At 36.0% G+C, this 20,855-nt stretch overlaps 1 protein-coding gene across 5 annotated transcripts in view; it reads left to right on the forward strand.

The window, feature by feature from the left end:
- Positions 1–20,855, forward strand: part of LOC114358869 (G protein-activated inward rectifier potassium channel 3) — a 43,926-nt gene that overhangs the window by 12,862 nt on the left and 10,209 nt on the right. For 2 of the 5 annotated variants that reach the window (XM_028313009.1, XM_028313011.1), the window contains exons 2-3: positions 1,816–2,337; positions 19,511–19,955. In XM_028313009.1, the coding sequence (XP_028168810.1) occupies positions 1,970–2,337; positions 19,511–19,955 (813 nt within the window). In that variant the 5' untranslated portion in view covers positions 1,816–1,969. Of the gene's footprint in view, positions 1–1,815; positions 2,338–14,743; positions 15,351–19,510; positions 19,956–20,571; positions 20,752–20,855 lie in introns of those variants that run through there. The other 3 variants (XR_003656399.1, XM_028313010.1, XM_028313012.1) reach the window with 3 other exon arrangements.

Here is a 20,855-nt window from a genome sequence, read left to right on the forward strand (position 1 = left end):
GGACGCCTACAAAACGGCCATTTTGGAGACCCAAACTTCCGAATGGAATGGTTGCTTTAATGATTGGTTTTGTGTATGGCAAAATGTGTCAAATTTCGCGGAGAATATTTTAAAAAGCAATAAATACATTTTTAAATAGTAATGTTGTTTCACTTCCTTGATTCCCGAAATTTTCAGTGCCGCCCTCGTATACAGGTAAAAAGTAAAGTGAGTCTGGCGGGCTGGAGCATTGACCCACATTCGCGAACATTTGGCAGGCTCGCGCATCTAAAATACGACCGCTATTACCGAGCCGCCCGATGGCCCATCTCGCCCTGCGTGTAAAGTTACAATCCGTCTTCCGGACCCAATTCGAATGTCAAACTGATTTGAATTTGGAATTGAAGTGTATTTAAAAAAATCGAAAATGACAAAAGAAGTTCGATGCTGCCACAGATGCCGCTGTGGGTAGGTCATATGCACATTCTCTTTTTAAAGTGCATTAAAAGTATGACCAAAGAGTCTACTTAAACTAACAAAGGTTATTAAAAAATCGATTTCATAGTAAAATCGAAAAATACTCAATTAGTCACCACATTAACAGAAGACTGAATTACAGTTTCCAATGAAAATCACACACCAAGTACGTGAAACAAAGTAGCAGTAGTATAAAAATTTATGGATTGCCCATTTTTCAATAGGTACATTCATTATGCATTGTAAATGAATTCGTTTCACTAGCGGGTTTCAAAGTATTTAATTTTCAGAGACGAATTTGAAAGTCGCCTGATTACTCATGGGCGTATGACATCAGACATTTTTCCGATTATTTTCCACTAAGATAAAATAGTAACTGATCTTTTTATATGAATATTAATGTATTCAATGACTAATACAAACGAGGGTAATGATTCAGTTTTGGAACGGTATGTACTGACGTGATGACGAGTAAAAGTCGCATATTGAATTGGTCCGCTTTCTCTATTCATTTCACACATCGTTTCCTTTACGAGGCTCGCATTAGGAGCAAGTTTTACTTTCGCGAAAAACACCGTCACGGGTCATCATTAAGATCAATTAAAGTTAACTTAGGCCGCAAAAACTGACCGCAAATTATACAAGGCGCAACGACTACAAAAAACTTTTTAGTTTTTTTGTAACTCTCTAATCGCTTCAGAGCAATTGCCTAAATCGTTTATGTACGTACAGCCTACAGATTTAAGTCCATAGCATATATAGGTATAATCAAAGCCATGCGACCAAAGAGACATTGCTTAAAATATTAAAACGTAATCGCAGTTTCTAAATGCAAATTAGCATTTATTCTCGTCTCGATTTCAGTCTAATTGCTAGTTAGCGAAACTAAAAGTCTGTGTGCATAGTAATTATGCCCGATGCATTATTATGTTTGCGAATTTACAGCATCCATGCTGTTCCTTTCTCTTCAAACAATACTTACTCTGTTTAATATTTAATGTACACTTAGAAAGCTTTTGGAGCTCTAAAGAATGCAACGCGAAAATGTTCTTAGTGCAAATTTAATAGAATAGGAAGGATGATCTTCTGCAATTGTAGTCTTTCTTGGGGTACCTACACAATGCAATTTATGCAATATTTCAGCATAAGTAAAAGTAAAGATTTCACTCACGAAAGTGCCTTACTTACTTTCAATGTTGAAAGTTTCGCAATATTATTCGGCACCGTATGAAATTACATCTCCGTGACTCCATTACAGTAATAGACAATCTTTTTTTGGTTTTAGCTTCTGCCTTAGATAATTGCAGCATTATAAAATACCATTGCAGTTACTAATATTACGTTTCTCTTTTGTTACAGTGTCAACATTTCTACCCCAAACATTATGATTTACAAATGGATATTATGATAAGAGTGAAGTGTTGTCAAGAAACTAAAAATCCAAAGTGACGAAGTGCCCTGTAGGTGTCTGTAGTGCTACGTTCCGTCTCGCCTTACCTTTAGTGTTTCCAAGATGTCTGACAAGACCTCGTCGTCGGTTGGTCCTAGAAGTTTTGAGACGATATCGGAGGAGGACCTAGCGTCGCCGTGGGACGAACTGTTGGGAAATTCGAAATCTCCTGTTCCTACTATAATTAAAACGAATGCTTCGAGCTCGACGATTTGCAAGGAGGAGGTGTCGTCTCACCCGCGTGTGTTGGACGTGGAGGCGAACAAGTTGACGCGGTCGAAGAGTTTGAACCAGCGGAGGAACAGCAGCGGGCTTCTCAACTCCATCCCGCGGCAGCTGAGGCTCTCCCTCCGGGGCGTCCGCAGCGAGCCTTCCAGCGTGAAGGACGTGCCAACGACCAGGAATGACAGCTCCCTCAACCTTCTCCTTAGGTAAGTTTGATTTATTCATCATTCATTTGTTAATTGCGTATTAGTAAGTATTACTCGTATAAGCAATGGTGAATGAACTTTAATCAAAAAATTCCATCAATATTGTCTCTGTCAATTTACTATGCTCTAAAAATATTCTGAACCAGTTACCAATACTAACTTTGTTTAGTATAAATACGAAATGTCATCTACATAATATAAAAAGATTTCAAATCATTTCGAAAGAATAGAAGGAAAAAAACCTATCAGATAAGACTCTACATTTTCCGATTAACATTGCAACGCTGCTTTATGCATTCAACCTCAGATAAGCTGCAGCCTTCATTCAAATTAAATGCATTAGCGGCGCCAGAAGTCTTTGTCGGATCCTCTGAAGGTTGAAGAGAGGGGAGAAAAGTTTATACTTTATTTGTTCGCTCGTGCCGAGTACTGAGGAATTCCCATGGGATGGAGGTCAAGAACAATCGTGCTTCGTCTGCCATTTCTGTTTTATTGCCACGCACTTTCTGTAATTGCTATTAAAGCATTTTATGGAAGATTTCTAATAATTCAAAGTGAAGACACTTTGAACTGACGCAATGAATATTTATTTTGAAAGAAGAGCTACATAAATACCTACATTAACATATCGTATTCATTAATACAAGATGTGAGTTCAATAATGCGACTCGGTGCAGTGTGGCACTGGACTCTACCTTATAAAATCTGACATAGAGGTACGATAATGATTTATGTCTCGAAGCTATCAATTAAACACAAGTAACTCAACCACATAGCACTATGTTGCAATTCATGAATTATTTTAAAAATGCGAATGACGTAACGACGGTTAAGTACAGGCAGTAATAAAACAGCTACGGCTCCAGTAGCCGCCACATTACACAGGCTTTTAAAACAAATGAGCCTATAAAATTGCATCAACCGATAAATGATATTGCGTAAAAGGATCTTCCTTTTCCATGTATGAATAACGAATGTAGGGCTGCCAGAAAACTATCGACATAATTTTCATACGGTTTACGTTTCGTATTTTTCAGACACATTAATTATGATTATAAAAGATGTGTTTTCGTTATTGTGTAAAATATTAGTACATAATGTTTTTAGTACTGATAATGTAGATTTTTCGTCAGTTAATTTTTCAAAAACGTAGCCATCAGGGAGTGAAGATATGAGCCCCTGCACTGTCAACATTTGTGTACGAACTGACAAAATGAAAAATGCTCACCAGGATAAAAACGCTTCAGCCCTTAGTTACCTTCAGTTATTTTTAATTGTCTTCTCATGACTACATTTATTTTTGTCAACCCTGAACCGCACTTTCTCTAAATGCAAAATTCTGCAGAGGAAGCGGATGTCCTCTCGATAACCGGAATAGTGGCTAGACAACCGAAAACAATGCTCCATTGACAGCCGATACCTAGAAGCATCCTTATGTTAATTTCAAGTGTCACTTCACCTTCATGGTCGGCCATTTTGCCGCCGTTTGTCCTGTCCTTTTATTCTATTGGCTAATGCAGTTAGTCACCTCGGGTCATAGATAGACACATTTTATCTTTGAATCAGTGTCCAGAAATAATTTATATGAATTTATTATGTAATCAAATCTTAGAGCTTTCTGTGACGGTATATAGGTATAGGATTAAAACGTTAAGCATTTATTAAAATGGATTGGAAAATATTTTACCTACTTAATCAAAGCAATTAGTCGTTAAACTGAACAGTAATTTACGCAGCGCATTGATTTACTGTAAAGTATGTAAATACTTTTTTGCAAATTGCAATGTATGCAATTTTTTTTTATTTTCATACAAAATAAATTTTATAACATCTGATTTGTATGAAAATTAAAATGAAGATATCAATTTTCTGACTTCACCATACCATTTATATGCCCATGTTAACATGGGCTAGTGTCGGCTCATATACCCATTTACCTAACACCCTGTATAGACGGGTACAATAAACTGGCACTTTTTTACCATATTGCAACAAGTCGGAAGTTTTCAGGAAAGAAAAAGTTATTATAAAAAATATTGTACCTCATAACAGAAGCTGAAAAAAAAAACCAGACAATTAGGCTACAAGGAATCTAGTTATTTACCATTGTACAAGTAATTTGCATGGCTCTGTTCTATCGAGGGCGGTCTGAGGCTTCCACCAATCTGTGTCACCCAGATTGCAGAGTGGGTGCAGCGTATATTCAGCATATACCTACTAATTAGCTACGTGCCGATAAATTGATATGTCAAGAAAAAATATGACTCACACTTATGTATAGGCTACGGCAAATGAAGTTAATCTTTTGAATGTCTTGTATAGTTGTAATAAAGGTTGTTTTACGGTAGAAGATACTCTAAAGTGCGGTTGACAGTAGGTATATAATCTGTACATATCGCAAGTAATTAAACGTACGTTTACGTTACGTTTACGTTTGAAATATAAAATAGGTAGTCGTAATTTTCCTTACAAGCTCATATGATATTGGTATCTGACTGTTCTGAAGTCTAACAAAAGTGCAAGTAGATAGTTATCACACGGCCCTGGGTGGGGAGTCGGTACCCCTAAAAGCACTCTTTGTCGACCTAGATAAACCCAGATATTAGATTAATAATGCACAAACATAAATCACGTTATCGCAAAATCAATACATAATAAACTAATGAAACTGGAGCAAATTCTCAATTCAAGCTACATTTTGTTTATCCAACTCATGTCGCTATTTATAATCACTGTATCAACTCTATAATCATAAGTTTAATTGGAATACAATAGAAATAAATAAGCATAGTACCAAGAAAAGGTCGATAAAATAACCGATGTCGATAGCCACACGCTGTTGCAATAAATCGCCTATTCTCAAAAGCCATGTGGATTCCCCGCACGAAGGTACCAAGAACATCGCGAGGACGTTCACTTCCTTCGAGCAGGACGTGAGTAACACTTATCAGTTGAGTGCAGTTGGGTATTTGCGAAATTATTATCGATAAGTAAAATTTTTATTTGCAATATCGACAAGTACTCGTACATCTTGGTGAGACGTCACCGTTGAAGGCAGGAGACGTCCTGTGGCTGAAATTAATGATGATGATGATGACATTTTTACATTCGGGTGCTAGATTTTACGATTTCAATTTTTCAAATCGGTCCTTTAGTTTCGGCGCATACTAAATTCAAACAAAGAAAAAATGAAATATCTATATTAGTGTAGATAGGTATGAATTCTGTAAAAAAAATCTAAAGAAATCATCGACTCTACATTTCATGCGTCTCATTTTTAACAACACTTGAACTCTTGCTATATTAATTTGTATAAGGACAACATTTTTATTTTATTAACGATTGTCTGAAGTTATCGATAAATACATGCTACACTACGACAGTTTCAAATGTGTCTTGGTTGTGAGAAGCGCACAAAGTGCCAATATTTGCAAAACGGTGTCCCACTTCCTCCGTGTCTTATCGCTCGTCTCGCCGACCTGAATCTTGATATCCGAGCATAAATTTAGATATGAGTTAAATGCTACGTAAATTGTTAACTAGTGCATTTTTTCACGTAACTTTTTGAAGAAAATCTCTCGAGGATATTATTATGTTAAGTTTGGTTTCTCTCTTTGACTTTTAAAATCAACACCTTTTTTCACAAATCCTAGTAACGTAATAATATTTTAAGAATATTTTTTACAGATGAAAGCACTTCAAGCTTTCAAACACAAATGTGATCGGTACATACTTAGGTATTAATACTTCTTAGAGTCTGTAGATATTAATAAATGTTAGGCGATGATTAACGCAATTACCTTGTCTGGACCTAAAAACATCGCTACTAATTATTTTTGGTCATTGCTGCTTTAAAACTAAGCAGATGTAAATGCCTGTTTTAAATTACAAAAACTCCAATCTTACAAAGGCTCTGGACATTTATTTATTTGGCCTAATGAATCAGTTCACTAAACTCATTATTTGTATACCTTTGTGAACAAAAAAAGAAAAATGTGACCTTATTCTGGTAATTACCATGTCTAATCTATTTCGTTCGTTTCAGCCGAAAGACGTCCACTGCTGGACAAAGGCCAATCTATTTATTTTGATTAAAATAATGCTATGCATGAATGACACTTATCTACATTTGAAACATTGGTAACCGAGCTACGAGTACCTGTAAAGTTGTTGAAAGACCCGAAAAACTATTGTGAAAAGCTCCCAAACATGCAACGTTTGGTAAAGAAACTTTCATGAATATGAGAGATTTTTCTTTACCTATGTCATAGTTATGTTCTAAAACAGGAATGTATGATGATGTGTGCTCATGCATTACGAAATATGAACGCGAAGTTGTTTGTCAACTGAATAAATACAAAACAGGTTTCATCCTAAAACTCAGAATCGTTCAAATATGGTAAATCCTTCCGAGAACCGACCAAAATAAAAGATTTAAAATGAAGCTTTTTCCTGCTGAATATATTCGGAGAAAGATGTCAAAAGAAAAATTGACCCAGAAAGTGCAATGATCACCGTTTTCAAGAAACAATATTTGGCGAAAGTCACAAAACATCTTCGACTGTCTCCGGGAATATTATTTTTGAATTATTCAAGAAATGAGCACAAGTAAACGCAGCAGATGCCAAAATTAACATTGCAATTAAAACCGTTTCGTTTTTTTTTAAATAGAGTCCTTTATTGCGCAATGCGTATTGGGAAAGCAGTAGCATATTTAAATAAAATATGACACATGAATGTTATGGAACTAACTATGAGTCACAATAATAAAAGGTAACTGTCGAATTCGGTTAACTGTTCGGGCCGATATTGGATTGGTATTTGGTGCACGTAAAAACTGTAATACTTATTTACTGTCAGTAGTTCTCGTAAAAAGTCCTCAGATGTCTACAACACGCAATTAAGGTACAGTTACACACAATAAAAAGTGGTTCAACTACATAATGTACCAAAGTCCGTCTGTTGTTGGTTAAAGTAATTTTCATTTTGTATTTTTATTGGAGTGAAAAAAGGTTTTCAAAGCAAAAAGTCATGGAATGGATCCAAACACTGGCCGATCTTCGTCATTATTAGTTATGTACTAATGTAGCGGATACATTAAATTGACAATACAATTTATGGCTGACATGTATCAGAATCGTGTACGCAAGGAAGGAGAATGGTAGTAAACCTAAATAATAATGATTGTTCAATAAAGTACCACGAAATTGCTTGGAGGCTGTATTAGATAAATGACGTCATTTAAAACTTCGTCTGACTCATCACCTGACGAAGTGAAACACCCACTACAATTCTTATATTTCACCTTATGTCTTAGCTTATAAGGGTTACGAATAGTTCACTTCTTAGTAGCTTCTGTTCTTGACGGATGACTGGCTTTTTATTTACGTCTAGTACGAATCCTGTTAACTATGACTCGTGGCATAATAAGCAGGCGCCAATGAAGTACTTGAGTACAGTCATGTACATAAATACCTGTAGGTACAATCAGTTACGTATCAGTACCAGTCAAGTATCGAGATATTTTCGAATCGGACTCTACATTAGTGGTCACTTAAGGCCAAAGAATGTGTAGTCAGTTATTTTAAATGCAAGAAGTCAGTTAGACAGCTAATCAGTCGTACGATTGAATTTATAGAATCGTTATTTAAGTTTATAGAGCCGTTAACCTTTAATTTGGTTTACAAATGCATTCAAATTAAGGATTCAGCTCTGTGCAACCCCAACTTTCGCATGGTCCTTTTGGGTAATGATGTCACTTAAAAGTATGTTACTTACATTTGCTGTAAAGCGTATTCAACTTGTGTAATGCACTTACATAATAAAAATGAAACAGTATCAGTGAAGCTGGTCATTGTTGAGTATATAAGTGCTTTAATCCAGTACCTTTTGAACTACAACAATGTATAAGGATGGATATTTAAACACTAGTTGGGAAGAGGGGGAAAAATAATCTATAATTTTCCTTATTTGATCCATGAGGAAAATAGGTAAAACGACATAAACTACGCCCATGGCTATAATTAACATATTAACATTGTTGTAGAGTTGATCCTTAGATAAATATATTAATGTCGTATAAAAAGTTTCTTATATCAAACAAACCAAATTAATAAAATTAATAAACATTCCATATATTATGTGTTCAACATTGAGATTAACATACGCTTGTTTTTAAGTGAATTACGATATTTTTTTTCCATTAATATTTGTAAACAGTAAATAGATACTAGCTGTACCCACCAACATACAATAGCGTCTAGCAGTAATTAACTACATTATGTAAGGTCTGAGTCATAGTCACGAGTCGTGATTGGATCTATCAAGACATAACTATGTACCTAGTAGAAATAGTTTTTCACAATGGTATCTACTGTGCGCTCTAAGATTAATTTTTCCTGTTAACTCTTACACCCACGTGAATTTTATGACATAACTATGTTATTTTTCTCGAAATCGTTAAAAATATATTATCACAGTAAATATTTTCTCGGAAAACGTAACAGTAAGCTGCAAAAACAGAAAATATTAATATTTTTATGACTTTGTAAGTATCTTTCCTTAGGTACTTAAGATAAGGACTGTAACATGAACGTTAATTATCAGTCATACCAACAAAACAAAACACTAAATTGTACAGTAGTATTTTATCTAGATACTTTGATAGAACAAAACAAGAGTATTTAATTGTACCTATGTGATACATCGAATGAAATTCAAATAATATATTGATCTGTTAATGCATGACGTTGTAAACCAACATATTTATTTACGTACGAGTCTTTCAAATCGTCATTCATTATGGTTAAACATATTGATTGATAGAATCTGTCCTTCCTGTTCAATGGTTTAATCCAAAAAAGCATGAAACCCACACGTCATAGCTGACAATAATCAACAAATAGTTCCAAGTCATCAACTTCAATTAATCTCGAAGTAAGCTCGTCACTTTGTGCAAAAATCAATTGTTGTGAACGAAACAAAATTGCTTTTAATTTACTCCATTTGTCTGTACAATACGAGCTATGAAGGAGTTGGTAGAGTCAAGATCAAAAGTCAATGCGCTGGTCATGTTTACATCCAGTAAGACTTAAATTTTATGATAAGTACATTTCATCTTCTTTTGTTTTTTCAGTCAATCGGAATTTTTTTTCTTTAAAAGAAAATCTTGTGCAGTGCTACGTTAGAATCACACTGGCTGGAAAGCAACGAAAAATAAATGAATTCGTTTTTTGAAATTGTATGGGTCCGAATGGGGCCGAGTCACATTCGCAATTTATTGTGAAATATCAACGCAACGTCTACCTTTAACTTGTCACATTTTTTGTGGGAACTTTTTACAATAACTTTAGACACCTCTGCGAATCATCGCTTTAGCGAATTTCGGTTAATATGAGTCACCACCTATACCAGTATACCAGTTAAAGCGAGCCGTTGACCTACTGGGTGAACTTCGTATTAATAAAAAGGTGATAAATGTGCAATCAAAACTTATTTTAAAATATCCTTTTATATCTTCGTCTGCTGATGTCATGGGTTAATTAAATAAAATACAACATTGAATTAAGTCGTTCTTCATTTCATAAAGTTCTATTATCTTACCACATTGCCTCTAGTCTCGTTTGCATTAAAAATATCTTGAAAGAACTTTGACATTTATCGTGATGCCGACTCTACTTTCTTCCCATTGCCATCTCTCGGCGAGCGGCAGAACTAAACGTAACCCTGAAGATGAAGATTGTTCGTGAAGTGGTCGCGAGATCACCAAACAGTTATTTCGGCCTCGCGTGACTCCGCCGAGTTGGCAACACACCTCGTATCTATTTCATTGAGAACGAAGTTCATCCCGTTTAAACCCACTTGCTCATTAACTCTAATGTCAAATTCCGCAGCCGTAACGTAAAACATTGCGTTCATAATGCCTTTTTTTGATACCTATAGACTAAGAAATCCTGAATACTTAGTAAGGTTATGCTTAGCTTCAATTCTTTGAAATTCTATAACCAAGAAATTATAGATAAGATGTCATTATAAATGCAATAACTATACAACGCTAACGTACAAATAATCACGATTTCTACGTCAATGTGCAATTATACTTTATACTGCTAAATGATTTTATTTTATAGGAATTCCAAACACGCTTTAGGCGCCGTCCACATTCTAGATTTATTTACCTCTTGCTAATTCATTCCCTTCACTTAGGACGTAGTAAGTATAAATAATGGTAAATACATACTTAGAAACTTGTAGGTTTGTCCATACGATTTCCCTTTTCCTATTACGAATGCGTATGAGTTCGCCGTGCGTTCTTATGTCCTTACAACCTTTGACGTCACCCGTCCTAGTTTTAAGTTAATTGCGTAACTGTCTGTCACTGTTATGACGTAAGTGGTATAAAAATACAGCACAGTAACCATTAAACGAGACAGTCTGAGGTTTTTTAATCTACAGTCTACACGAGATGACACACAACGATAAGAAACTCAATCAGAGACTGTAATAGACGATACTTACCCATGATTTTATTGGACGTTCTTTTGGGTCTGTGTATTTCGGACTAGAATATTATTCGGTAATTGTATTATACACTAATGTAACATTCTCTTAAATTATGTAACTAGCTAATACCTACGGGGCTTATTTGGTACTGTACACTAAATAGCTGATTAGCAATTAAAATTGCAATATTTACTGATACGATATCTTATCATGCGAGTTTAATGACCAATAATCAAATTTTGTCACTAATAACTAATTAAGGCATTCTACCATCGGACATGGAAATCGCTACCTACTTTATTTACATAATTAACTAGCGGCCGCCCGCGACTTCGTACGCGTGGATCCTGTTTTACCCCTATTCTTTGCTATAAACCTCACGGAGCCCGAGACCTTTCCAACGAATGCAAAACCGTGGAAATCGGTTCGTGCGTTCTGGAGTTATAGCGTCAGGGAGGAAAACCCGACTTATTTTTATATAGTAGATTAATAACAGAATATTAAATCCTTTGTATAGAGTTTTTGTGTTATATTCGTTGTTTTTATTTATTATTTGGCAACAAGAGCAGAATGGATAAATATTAAAAAAACATCTCTATCTACTTTACTACTACAACTCTCGTGATCTCTCTCTATTATGGATTCAAAATTTTCCTTTCCAATTTTCTATTTTCTTTGACAGTTCAGAAAAATAGAAAATATAACCATAATAACTTTCAATTGATAAACCAGAATGGAAAATTTTACAGTTTTTCATTAAATGGGTTGGTAAAATGACAGTTACATATTTATAAGGCTCAATATGCACTTACATAAAATTTGCATCTGCGTCTTCTTAACGGATCATTGCACAAGGTGACCGTGTGTTTGTTGCTTTGAGAATATGTTTACAATCTCAAAAAGTTTGTATTAGGTAATTATAAAACTACGTCATACTATGTATGTATATTGATAGACTGGGAAATTAGTATATAAGTATTCCTTCCTACGTTGAAAGGGACAGAAATAACAATTTTTGTTAAATTTTTTCGACTCGCGTTTTCTTCACTGTTTCTATTTACTATAAGTATAGGTATAAGTTCACGAATTCCCATAATTTTGTCAGCTCCTAATAATTGTTATTGACACAGGCGCTTATTTTGGGTACCAACTAGCCGATGAATTATTGATCCTATGACGCACATGATAAGGTTTATTTTGATATCAATCCAGACACGCTTCTCGTAAAATACCAAATCACCTACGCTAGTGTCGTGGAACAGCGTGTACGCACGTTTGGAGTCACGTGACCACGTTCATTAATAAACGCCTGGAATAAATCAAAGCTTTAATATCAGATATAGTCTTAATTAGCAACCCCAATTAATCATATAGAATCCCTATAAAATAAATTGGCTTCCCACAGGCCAAAATTTTCGATTTGGACTCAAATAATTAAAATATTAACCATTATGACTTAATGATGATTTTTTTTATTGTTTTGTTGTCTACAGTGTGCCTACCATGAGTTTACGTTAGGTGTGCTCGCTAGCGACTGCGTAAAAAAATGTCATTCAAATGTATGACATATTGTGCAGCGCCCCTAGCGGCTACTTTCAAGAAATAAAATCTTCATAGAACTTTTTGACGTATTCGCTAGCGAGCTCACCTAACGTAAACTCATGGTAGGCACACTGATCAAAACTTACTTACTCAAAACACTTCAGTATAAAAACGGTGGTTGACTTATTATTAACAATGACTTTTTAGGTAGCATTCTTTATACTTATCTTACTCAAAAGCACTTCAGTCGTTAAGAGCGTTTACGCCGTTTGGCGCAAAAACAGTACTTTTTCAACTCGTTACAATCATTAACCAGTAATACTACAAATATGTTATAGGCATAAATAGTTAGGCAATTTCGTCGTCTAAATAGTTAATTGAGAAAATATTGCGATTAGTTTAGTATTCAAGAATTATATCAAGAAAAGTCCACACAGGTTTTGTAAATTTCCACTTTAGCGTCAGTTTACAAGCTGAAATTTATGTGTGCCGCAGCGATGCAAAAAGCAAAGAGCTCAGTATAAACACTACCTTCAAAAGGGCAGAACACTGATTTTCAGCTTTTGCTAGAGAACGCATGAAGCGTATAGGTACGGAATGAACCCGCTCGCTTTCGGAAACAATATCTACATTAGTATAAAATATATGATGAGACAAATAATCTTATGGTATAGTGTGCTTACTTTCTGTGAAAGTGTTCTTTCACAGAAAGAAGCAGTGGAAAGGGGGAGCGAGAGGCCTCAGCCGACACTCCGGTTATCCGCCGCCGACACCCTGGGCGCAAGAGGACAGCTTATGGTCTCCAACTGTCCCTTCCTAACAGGCCGAATGCTACAGGCAACAGCCAATGGCGATGTCCCGCGTTCCCTCATATCACTCATATGGAACATGGCAGAAACAGTCAGGTTTTTAGTGGGTGTACCCACCTTCTGGTAGGAAGAACCCCACATAACCCACTAGCTGCCCCCGCAGCTGGTGGGTATGAAATGTTATGCATTTTCCGGATAAAAAAGAATAGTAAACAGGAAAAGTTTGTTTTGAATAGAACCGATTTGAAAAAATCTCTCACCATTAAAATTCCAAATTTTTTCTGCTGAACATAGGCTGTATAAAATATTCTCAAAATAGTAAAAAACCTTTGATAATTTACTATTTGATAAAGAATTTACGTATTTATTATTGATTAGGACTAATGTATACCATTATTTATAATTATAGAGTCGGTGTTGGAAGATTTGAAGATTTTATAGTTTCTTTGGGCTGTCACTTGACAGCCTGGCACACTTTTACGATGGTGGATCAAAGTATTTTGGTTTGACTATAGAGCGTGAGAACACGCACACAGTCACAATTATTTTAGTGTGAATAAAAATAGCATCGAAATTACCTAAACTTGACATGCCACGCTAGACGTAAACGCTCTTAAGTCGGAAACTTCAATTAGAAATTTTATTTCGGGACTTTCTGAAAATGTCCAAACGAAAATCATAAGTCACGCAGTATTACGAAATCATATCATAAAATTTACTTTTATTCAGATAGGATATAACTATTCTTCTTCTTCAAAGTCGGTACACTCTTGCCAGAGTGGCCGTGGTCAACATTGTGAATCACGATGAGATGTTTGTTGCAATACGGCGCCATTCTTCGCGGACTGCAGCATTCTAGAGCCGTTTACGCCAGTTTATATCCCAGTGATGTGGGATGATAGTCCACAGGATATTACGTGTTGGCCTTGTAGACTCATAGAACAAACGTAAAGGCACATCAACGGTATATAGCAAGCGCCTTTACGCCCGTGATAAATACGAACCAATCAATGCGAATTAATTCTCTACTCCAAAACAACACTTGCCAACTGGAGATGAAACACACGACCGTCTGACGGATACTATATACAACGGTCAAAATATTAATGCTTCCAATAAATAAATGTAGATCACTGACTCTATTAGACATCTTTACGCCCAATCGCACCTCATTCGTTTCGTATTGGTTGGAGCTAGAGACAACATAGTCAAAGATTTCTATGAGGCAAAAGTAGAAACACTTTACTAACAGATACTCATTTATACGAGTAAATAAGCTATTTTGTTTTGTTTGTCGCTTCCAACTTTAATGCTGCGTCATTACGCAATTTCTTAAAAAATGTGATGGCGACTTGCGTTTTGCAACAAAAATTCATCTTTAAAATATATCGTAAATCTTAATGAGTCCCATCCCACTCACACCATGGGTGCGTTGCTATGGAGTGGAATAGATGTAAGAGTTTATTCAAAAAATAGATTAGGCGACATCGTGACGCGCCGCGGCGCCACCGGCGGGCTGGCACAGACGACAGGACGGCTCTATAGTATTTGTTTGTGGACGTCTTCGCATCTGTTTCGTTAAACATCCGCACGTTTCAGTATTGGGCCAATTCTCCGCACAATCGGCGCGAGTGGTAACTTGGTAGCGCGTCCGGACACGCAATTTTTCCGACGCCATTTTCTTTTTCTTTATCCAAAGTGAAGACGTTTCGCGATGACTTTCGGGACGATGTTGCGGAAATTCGTGGTGATCCTATTCGACATCAAGGAGGCGTTCAGTGAATCCCTCATAAATGTTTTGTTGAAAGACAGAGTGGAGACGATTCTGTAACTCTAACGCGAAATCAAGTCCCCACTGAATAAATAGTATTTTCATCTGTGTGATAATAACTTCCTAATTTAAGGTTAATACAACATAAGATAAAGCGCTGGTTACGCCGTATCTGTTGAATCTAGTATTATATTTATTGTTACGATAAAGACTGCTGTCTGTGAGCTTTAAAGTGTAACTGAATTGAATATTTCGGTGATTGAGCGAAGATTTAATTGTATGCTAAGTAGGATGTCTGGACTTAAGAGATGTATAAGCCAATTGTCTATGTTTATGACCGGAAAACCGGTCAATTCGTCAGAATCTGCGTGGAGAGAAGAGCTACACAAGTAAGTGGCACTTCGTTTCTTAAATTAATTTGAATCTTGATCAGTGATGTGTCAACGAACGGTAAATAAGTACGCCATCCGAAAAGGAAAGATACCGGAATATTTGGCAGCAGATGACCTGAAACGTCCCTGTGGGTTTTCTCAGAATCTTTAAAATTGGAAAATTGGCATTACTACTAGTTTGTATTTAGCAATAGCCAAGCGGTTTGTTGTCGCATTCCTGAAAACGTGTTTATAAGCAACTTCAAATTAAACATTCAAGTATGCCGCATTGCTAACAAACCATTCAGACTACCTGCCAATTTGTTTGTATTCCTCAATTATGACTTGCTTTTAAATCTTACACAGTATTTAATTGTACTAAACTTAATTAGTACCTACCTACTAGCTGCCATCTAATTCTGACTCTACCTATAACGTCACTGAATATTGGTAATGTTACAAGTAACATATACGCATAATCATATTCAACGTCATCTCTACCTACAGAGGCACACTGAACACAGGACTCCCATGACGCCCGCTCACCAAAAGAATTCCCGCAGACTAATAATAATAACTTTATTGATTACATAAACACACAATAAAACTAGATAAATCAATTCACTAGAAAATCTGATTTGATCACGCTCTGTTAGATAGTGACTTCTTTTTCTCCTAAGAGTCCGTCAAGGAGTTGTTCCTCATGGTTTGAGTAATTAAATAATCCAGAGCTAATTCATCTATGACCACTTTCTGTTTCTGCCATGGTAAGTAATGAAGTTTAGGCTCAAACTTGCAGGTTGAATCGATTACAAGATGTCAAAGTTTACAATTTATTACCCATAATTTCCTGTTATAGAAACCAATGTGGCAAGCGTTTGCTGCGCAGAACCACGCCGTTTTCATGTTGAGGTTTTCCGTGCGATTTATTTTGTAATATCCCTTTTGAAAATCGTTAATTGCGTCAAGACTTGTTTATAAGCTATTAACCAGCGCCAGCTAATCGAATTACAAGTATTTACTTCAAGCGTAGTTCTCTCGCATACCATAACGCTATGGGCTTGTCACATATTATTATAATAGTCCAGTCATTTAAGCTTAAATTAGGTAAGAATCTCGGAATTAGAGATACCCAGCTGTAAGTCTGTAAATACTTGTATATTGACACCCTAAAAGTTGTCTCAAAACCTACATAAATGGTAGGGTGTAAGCAACTATTAAATTTTAAGTTCAAAGGTCACAAAAATCAGTTTTTTGCGCTTTTTTTGGAAATATCTCATTTCCTATGGGTTTTTTGCTATTTGTATTTATTATCAATATTATAGAATACTAAATTCTCTACAAATTTTGTTTAAAAAATTTTTTTATACGGTGAACCGTTTTCGAGATAGAGGGCGGAGAGCGCGCGGTCACTGCATCACTTCAGGTCAACTTAAGCGGTTTAGGTTTTTCATACAAAAGGATTTTCCCGCTAATTCCCGTGGGAATTTCGGTAATTACTTGTTGTAAATAAGCTTTAAGTTTACTAAGGTACCTACATGCCAAATTTCAAGCGTCTAACTTCCGTTAAGCGTTTAGATTTTTCATTCAAAAGGATTTTCCCGCTAATTCCTGTTCCCGTGGGAATTCCTAAGTAAACTATAACCTGCCCAGGTGTATGAAGAATAATTGTACCAAGTTTCGTTAAAATCCGTCGAGTAGTTTTTGTTTCTATAAGGAACATACAGACGGACAGACAGACAGACAAAAATTTTACTGATTGCATTTTTGGCATCAGTATCGATCACTAATCACCCCCTGATAGTTATTTTGAAAATATATTTCATGTATAGAATTCTGTCCGTCTGTATGTTCCTTATAGAAACAAAAACTACTCGACGGATTTTAACGAAACTTGGTACAATTATTCTTCATACACCTGGGCAGGTTATAGTATACTTAGGAATTCCCACGGGAACAGTAATTAGTGGAAAAATCCTTTTGTATGAAAAATCTAAACGCTTAACGGAAGTTAGACGCTTGAAATTTGGCATGTAGGTACCTTAGTAAACTCAAAGCTTAGTTACAACAAGGAATTCCCGAAATTCCCACAGGAATTAGCGGGAAAATCCTATTGTATGAAGAATCTAAACCGCTTAAGTAGACCTGAAGTGATGCAGTGACCGCGCGCTCTCCGCCCTCTATCTCGAAAACGGTTCACCGTATAAAAAAAGTTTTTAAACAAAATTTGTAGAGAATTTAGTATTCTACTATATTGATGATAAATACAAATAGCAAAAAACCCACAGGAAATGAGATATTTCTAAAAAAAGCGCAAAAAACCGATTTTTGTGACCGTTGACCTTGAAATTTAATAGTTGCTTACACCCTATATGTAGGTTTTGAGACAACTTTTAGGGTGTCAATATACACGTATTTACAGACTTACAGCTGGGTATCTCGAATTCCGAGGTGAACTTACTATAATGACTGTGCGCTTACCATGAGTTTACGTTAGGTGTGCTCGCTAGCGACTGCGTAAAAAAATGACATTAATTGTATGACATATTGTGCAGCGCCACTAGTGGCTACTTTTAAGAAACAAAATCTTCATAGATATTTTTGACGTACTCGCTAGCGAGCACACCTAACGTAAACTCATGGTAGGTACACTGGACTATAATGGATATGATAAAAATCTCGTATATAAACCATGTTTGTTTAACCAGTACGCGGAAGGAAAATATTCACTCAATATCATAAATAAATTGTTAATAATGTAGTAATATATTGTATATAATTAAAATAATGTAAAGCGGGAAACTAAACCGGTTTGTAAAACTTACTAAACATTTATAATAGTTTTACCTAAACAAAAGTCCGCGTCAGAGCTTTTGGCTTACATGAAAATGCCTTTGACACAATATATCTTTATAAATTAGGACTGACACTAAAATCTTTTTGCCAGTTTAAGAGCAATTTATGAGAAATATACATCTTGTTCTTGGTTTGCTAAGGTTTATTCAATTAATTTGCCAGCAGAATGAGCAGCACGTCTAGACGAGCACATTAGTGTCATTATAGACCACATCTGAGGACAATTTAATTGATAAATAGGATATTCTTTAATTAAAATATTGGACAGATATTTAAGAGTGCCTCGATTGGGACAGCATCGAAAACCTCGTGCGAAGTAGTAGATTTTTTCCAAACGTAAAATTGAACTCTGTATTTTTCATTTATTTTATTAATAGTCCCAATACGCACATATTACCTAATTGATATAGAGATTGCACAGCATCAAATTAAAATACCAGCAAACACTTGACGTGATAAAAGGTTTTAATATAAAAGCTTCGTGCTGATAAATCTAAATGGAAGGCACACATTTTATGTGTCCCTTGCGTCAATAAAATATCTTGAGTGCTGTGGAAACCACCATAAAATATAAAAGCACCCGCTTTTATCGGTCCTGTTATTGCAAAACTTATTTATTGCGTACAAAACAGGCAGTGCTTAATCAAAATCATGTCTAATTTAATACTTGAATTTCAGTTAATAATTGTCAATACTGCGTTTACCGGGTTTTAACTAGTGCAAAATTAGAAATATCCATGAACACTCGTAATACAATTAATTTAATATTATTTTTCGCCATTCTGGATTGTTTTGTGTCTCATAACGATTCTGCTTACTCCAAATTAGATTTGATGCCATTCAAGTTCGTATAAAGTACAGTGTTTGTCTTAATTAATAAATAATCATAATTGATGTAGCTATTTTTTCTGGGGCATGAATAGACATAATTTAATGCTGTGTGTGCTTTATTACAGCGTTGAAACAGGTTGATGACAGTGATAAATGTTGTTTACACAAATTGTTCTCGATTTTCAACAATGGCCGTAATTCGATTCTGATGAAAATTCGTAATCGAACGACTTATGACGTAGTTACGTACCAACGTATTCATTCAACGCTACGTACGCAAACAGAATACGTTTAAATGCACGTTTTCTTACACAGAATATCGGTTAAATTCAGAACAGAAACCATTTACCATGAATCTTTATCTACAGTATTAGATCAAAGTACCTACATGTTTATTCGTTTGTTCTTCTAATCGATGGGCCAGTTGAGACTAGACTGTTTCTTCTTTAATTTTAGCACGTTGACCCCAATTTGTATTCCATTGTTTCCAGATACCGTCAAGCCAGATACGCAGCCAGACGCGTGAAGAAGCGCGTCATCTTCAAGCACGGAGACTGTAACGTTGTCCAATGGAACGTGGCAAAGCGCAGGCGCCGATACCTGCAGGACATCTTCACGACCCTCGTGGACGCTCAGTGGCGCTGGACGCTGCTGGTGTTCGCTCTCTCTTTCATCCTCTCCTGGCTTATGTTCGCCCTGATCTGGTGGCTCATCATCTTTACCCACGGCGACCTCACCCCACCTCCCCCCGACCAAAACATCACCTTCATCCCTTGCCTCAACAATGTCAACTCCTTCACCGGTTGCTTCCTCTTCTCCGTCGAAACGCAACACACCATTGGCTACGGCTCAAGAACCACCAACGAGGAATGCCCTGAAGCCATATTCGTTATGTGCATTCAGAGCATCGTCGGAGTCTTCATCCAAGCTTTCATGGTACGTTTTATGTGTTTTCTGTTAGTTTGATTCCTCTAGTTTTGTTTTTAAAGTAGTTATTACCGTAATTACTCTTACTATCAATACTTTGTGCTCAAGGTAAACGTTAGTGAGCTGTAAATCACTTTTACGTCTCCCTCTACCATAAAAAAGCTGTTAACGTACACATCAATAAATAAAACATAGTGTGCATCTATGAATAAATTGAAGTTGTAACATCATATTTTAAAATTATTATTTTAAGTACGATGAAATTAATAGAAAAAAATCTTCCTGCTTCGAAGCTAATGTGATAATTTAATATTAAAATAAACTTGGAAATGAGCCAAACGTACAACGTAACAAACTATAGAATCCAGCCAGATGCTCTCTTTAAGATAATTACGCGCTTAATACGCCATTTTGTAAAACGAGTTTCAAAAAGAGGTGAATTCGTATGCACCTTCCTACTGAGAAGTAAATATTTACTCTAAATGCTGATCACCTCTGAATCTGAAACTGTGTTCACAGTTCACGTCGCGTAAGTCCTATTTTCAGCATCTGCAAGTAGACGCATGTCATTGGTAATGTCCAGTTCATGCAAAGACAGTATGCAACAAGGTTATTCTAATTTTAGGTGGGAATCGTGTTCGCAAAGCTTTCTAGACCTAAAAAACGAGCCCAGACCCTGTTGTACTCCAGGAATGCAGTCATATGTTTGCGGGACGGTCAACTGTGCCTGATGTTCCGAGTCGGGGACATGAGAAAATCCCACATAGTTGAAGCCCATATCAGAGCACAAATTATCCGCCGCAAGGTATATTTTTTCGCCAAAACGGATACTGGTTAGTGATTGGGGATTTTCGTCAGCACGCTTACACGTCTATGTAGAGTTTGTACTACCACCATCACTATCTCTTG

Source organism: Ostrinia furnacalis, unplaced genomic scaffold (genome assembly GCF_004193835.3).
Source record: "Ostrinia furnacalis isolate ACB-3 unplaced genomic scaffold, ASM419383v2 OfSCF4125, whole genome shotgun sequence".
Lineage (NCBI taxonomy): Eukaryota > Metazoa > Arthropoda > Insecta > Lepidoptera > Crambidae > Ostrinia > Ostrinia furnacalis.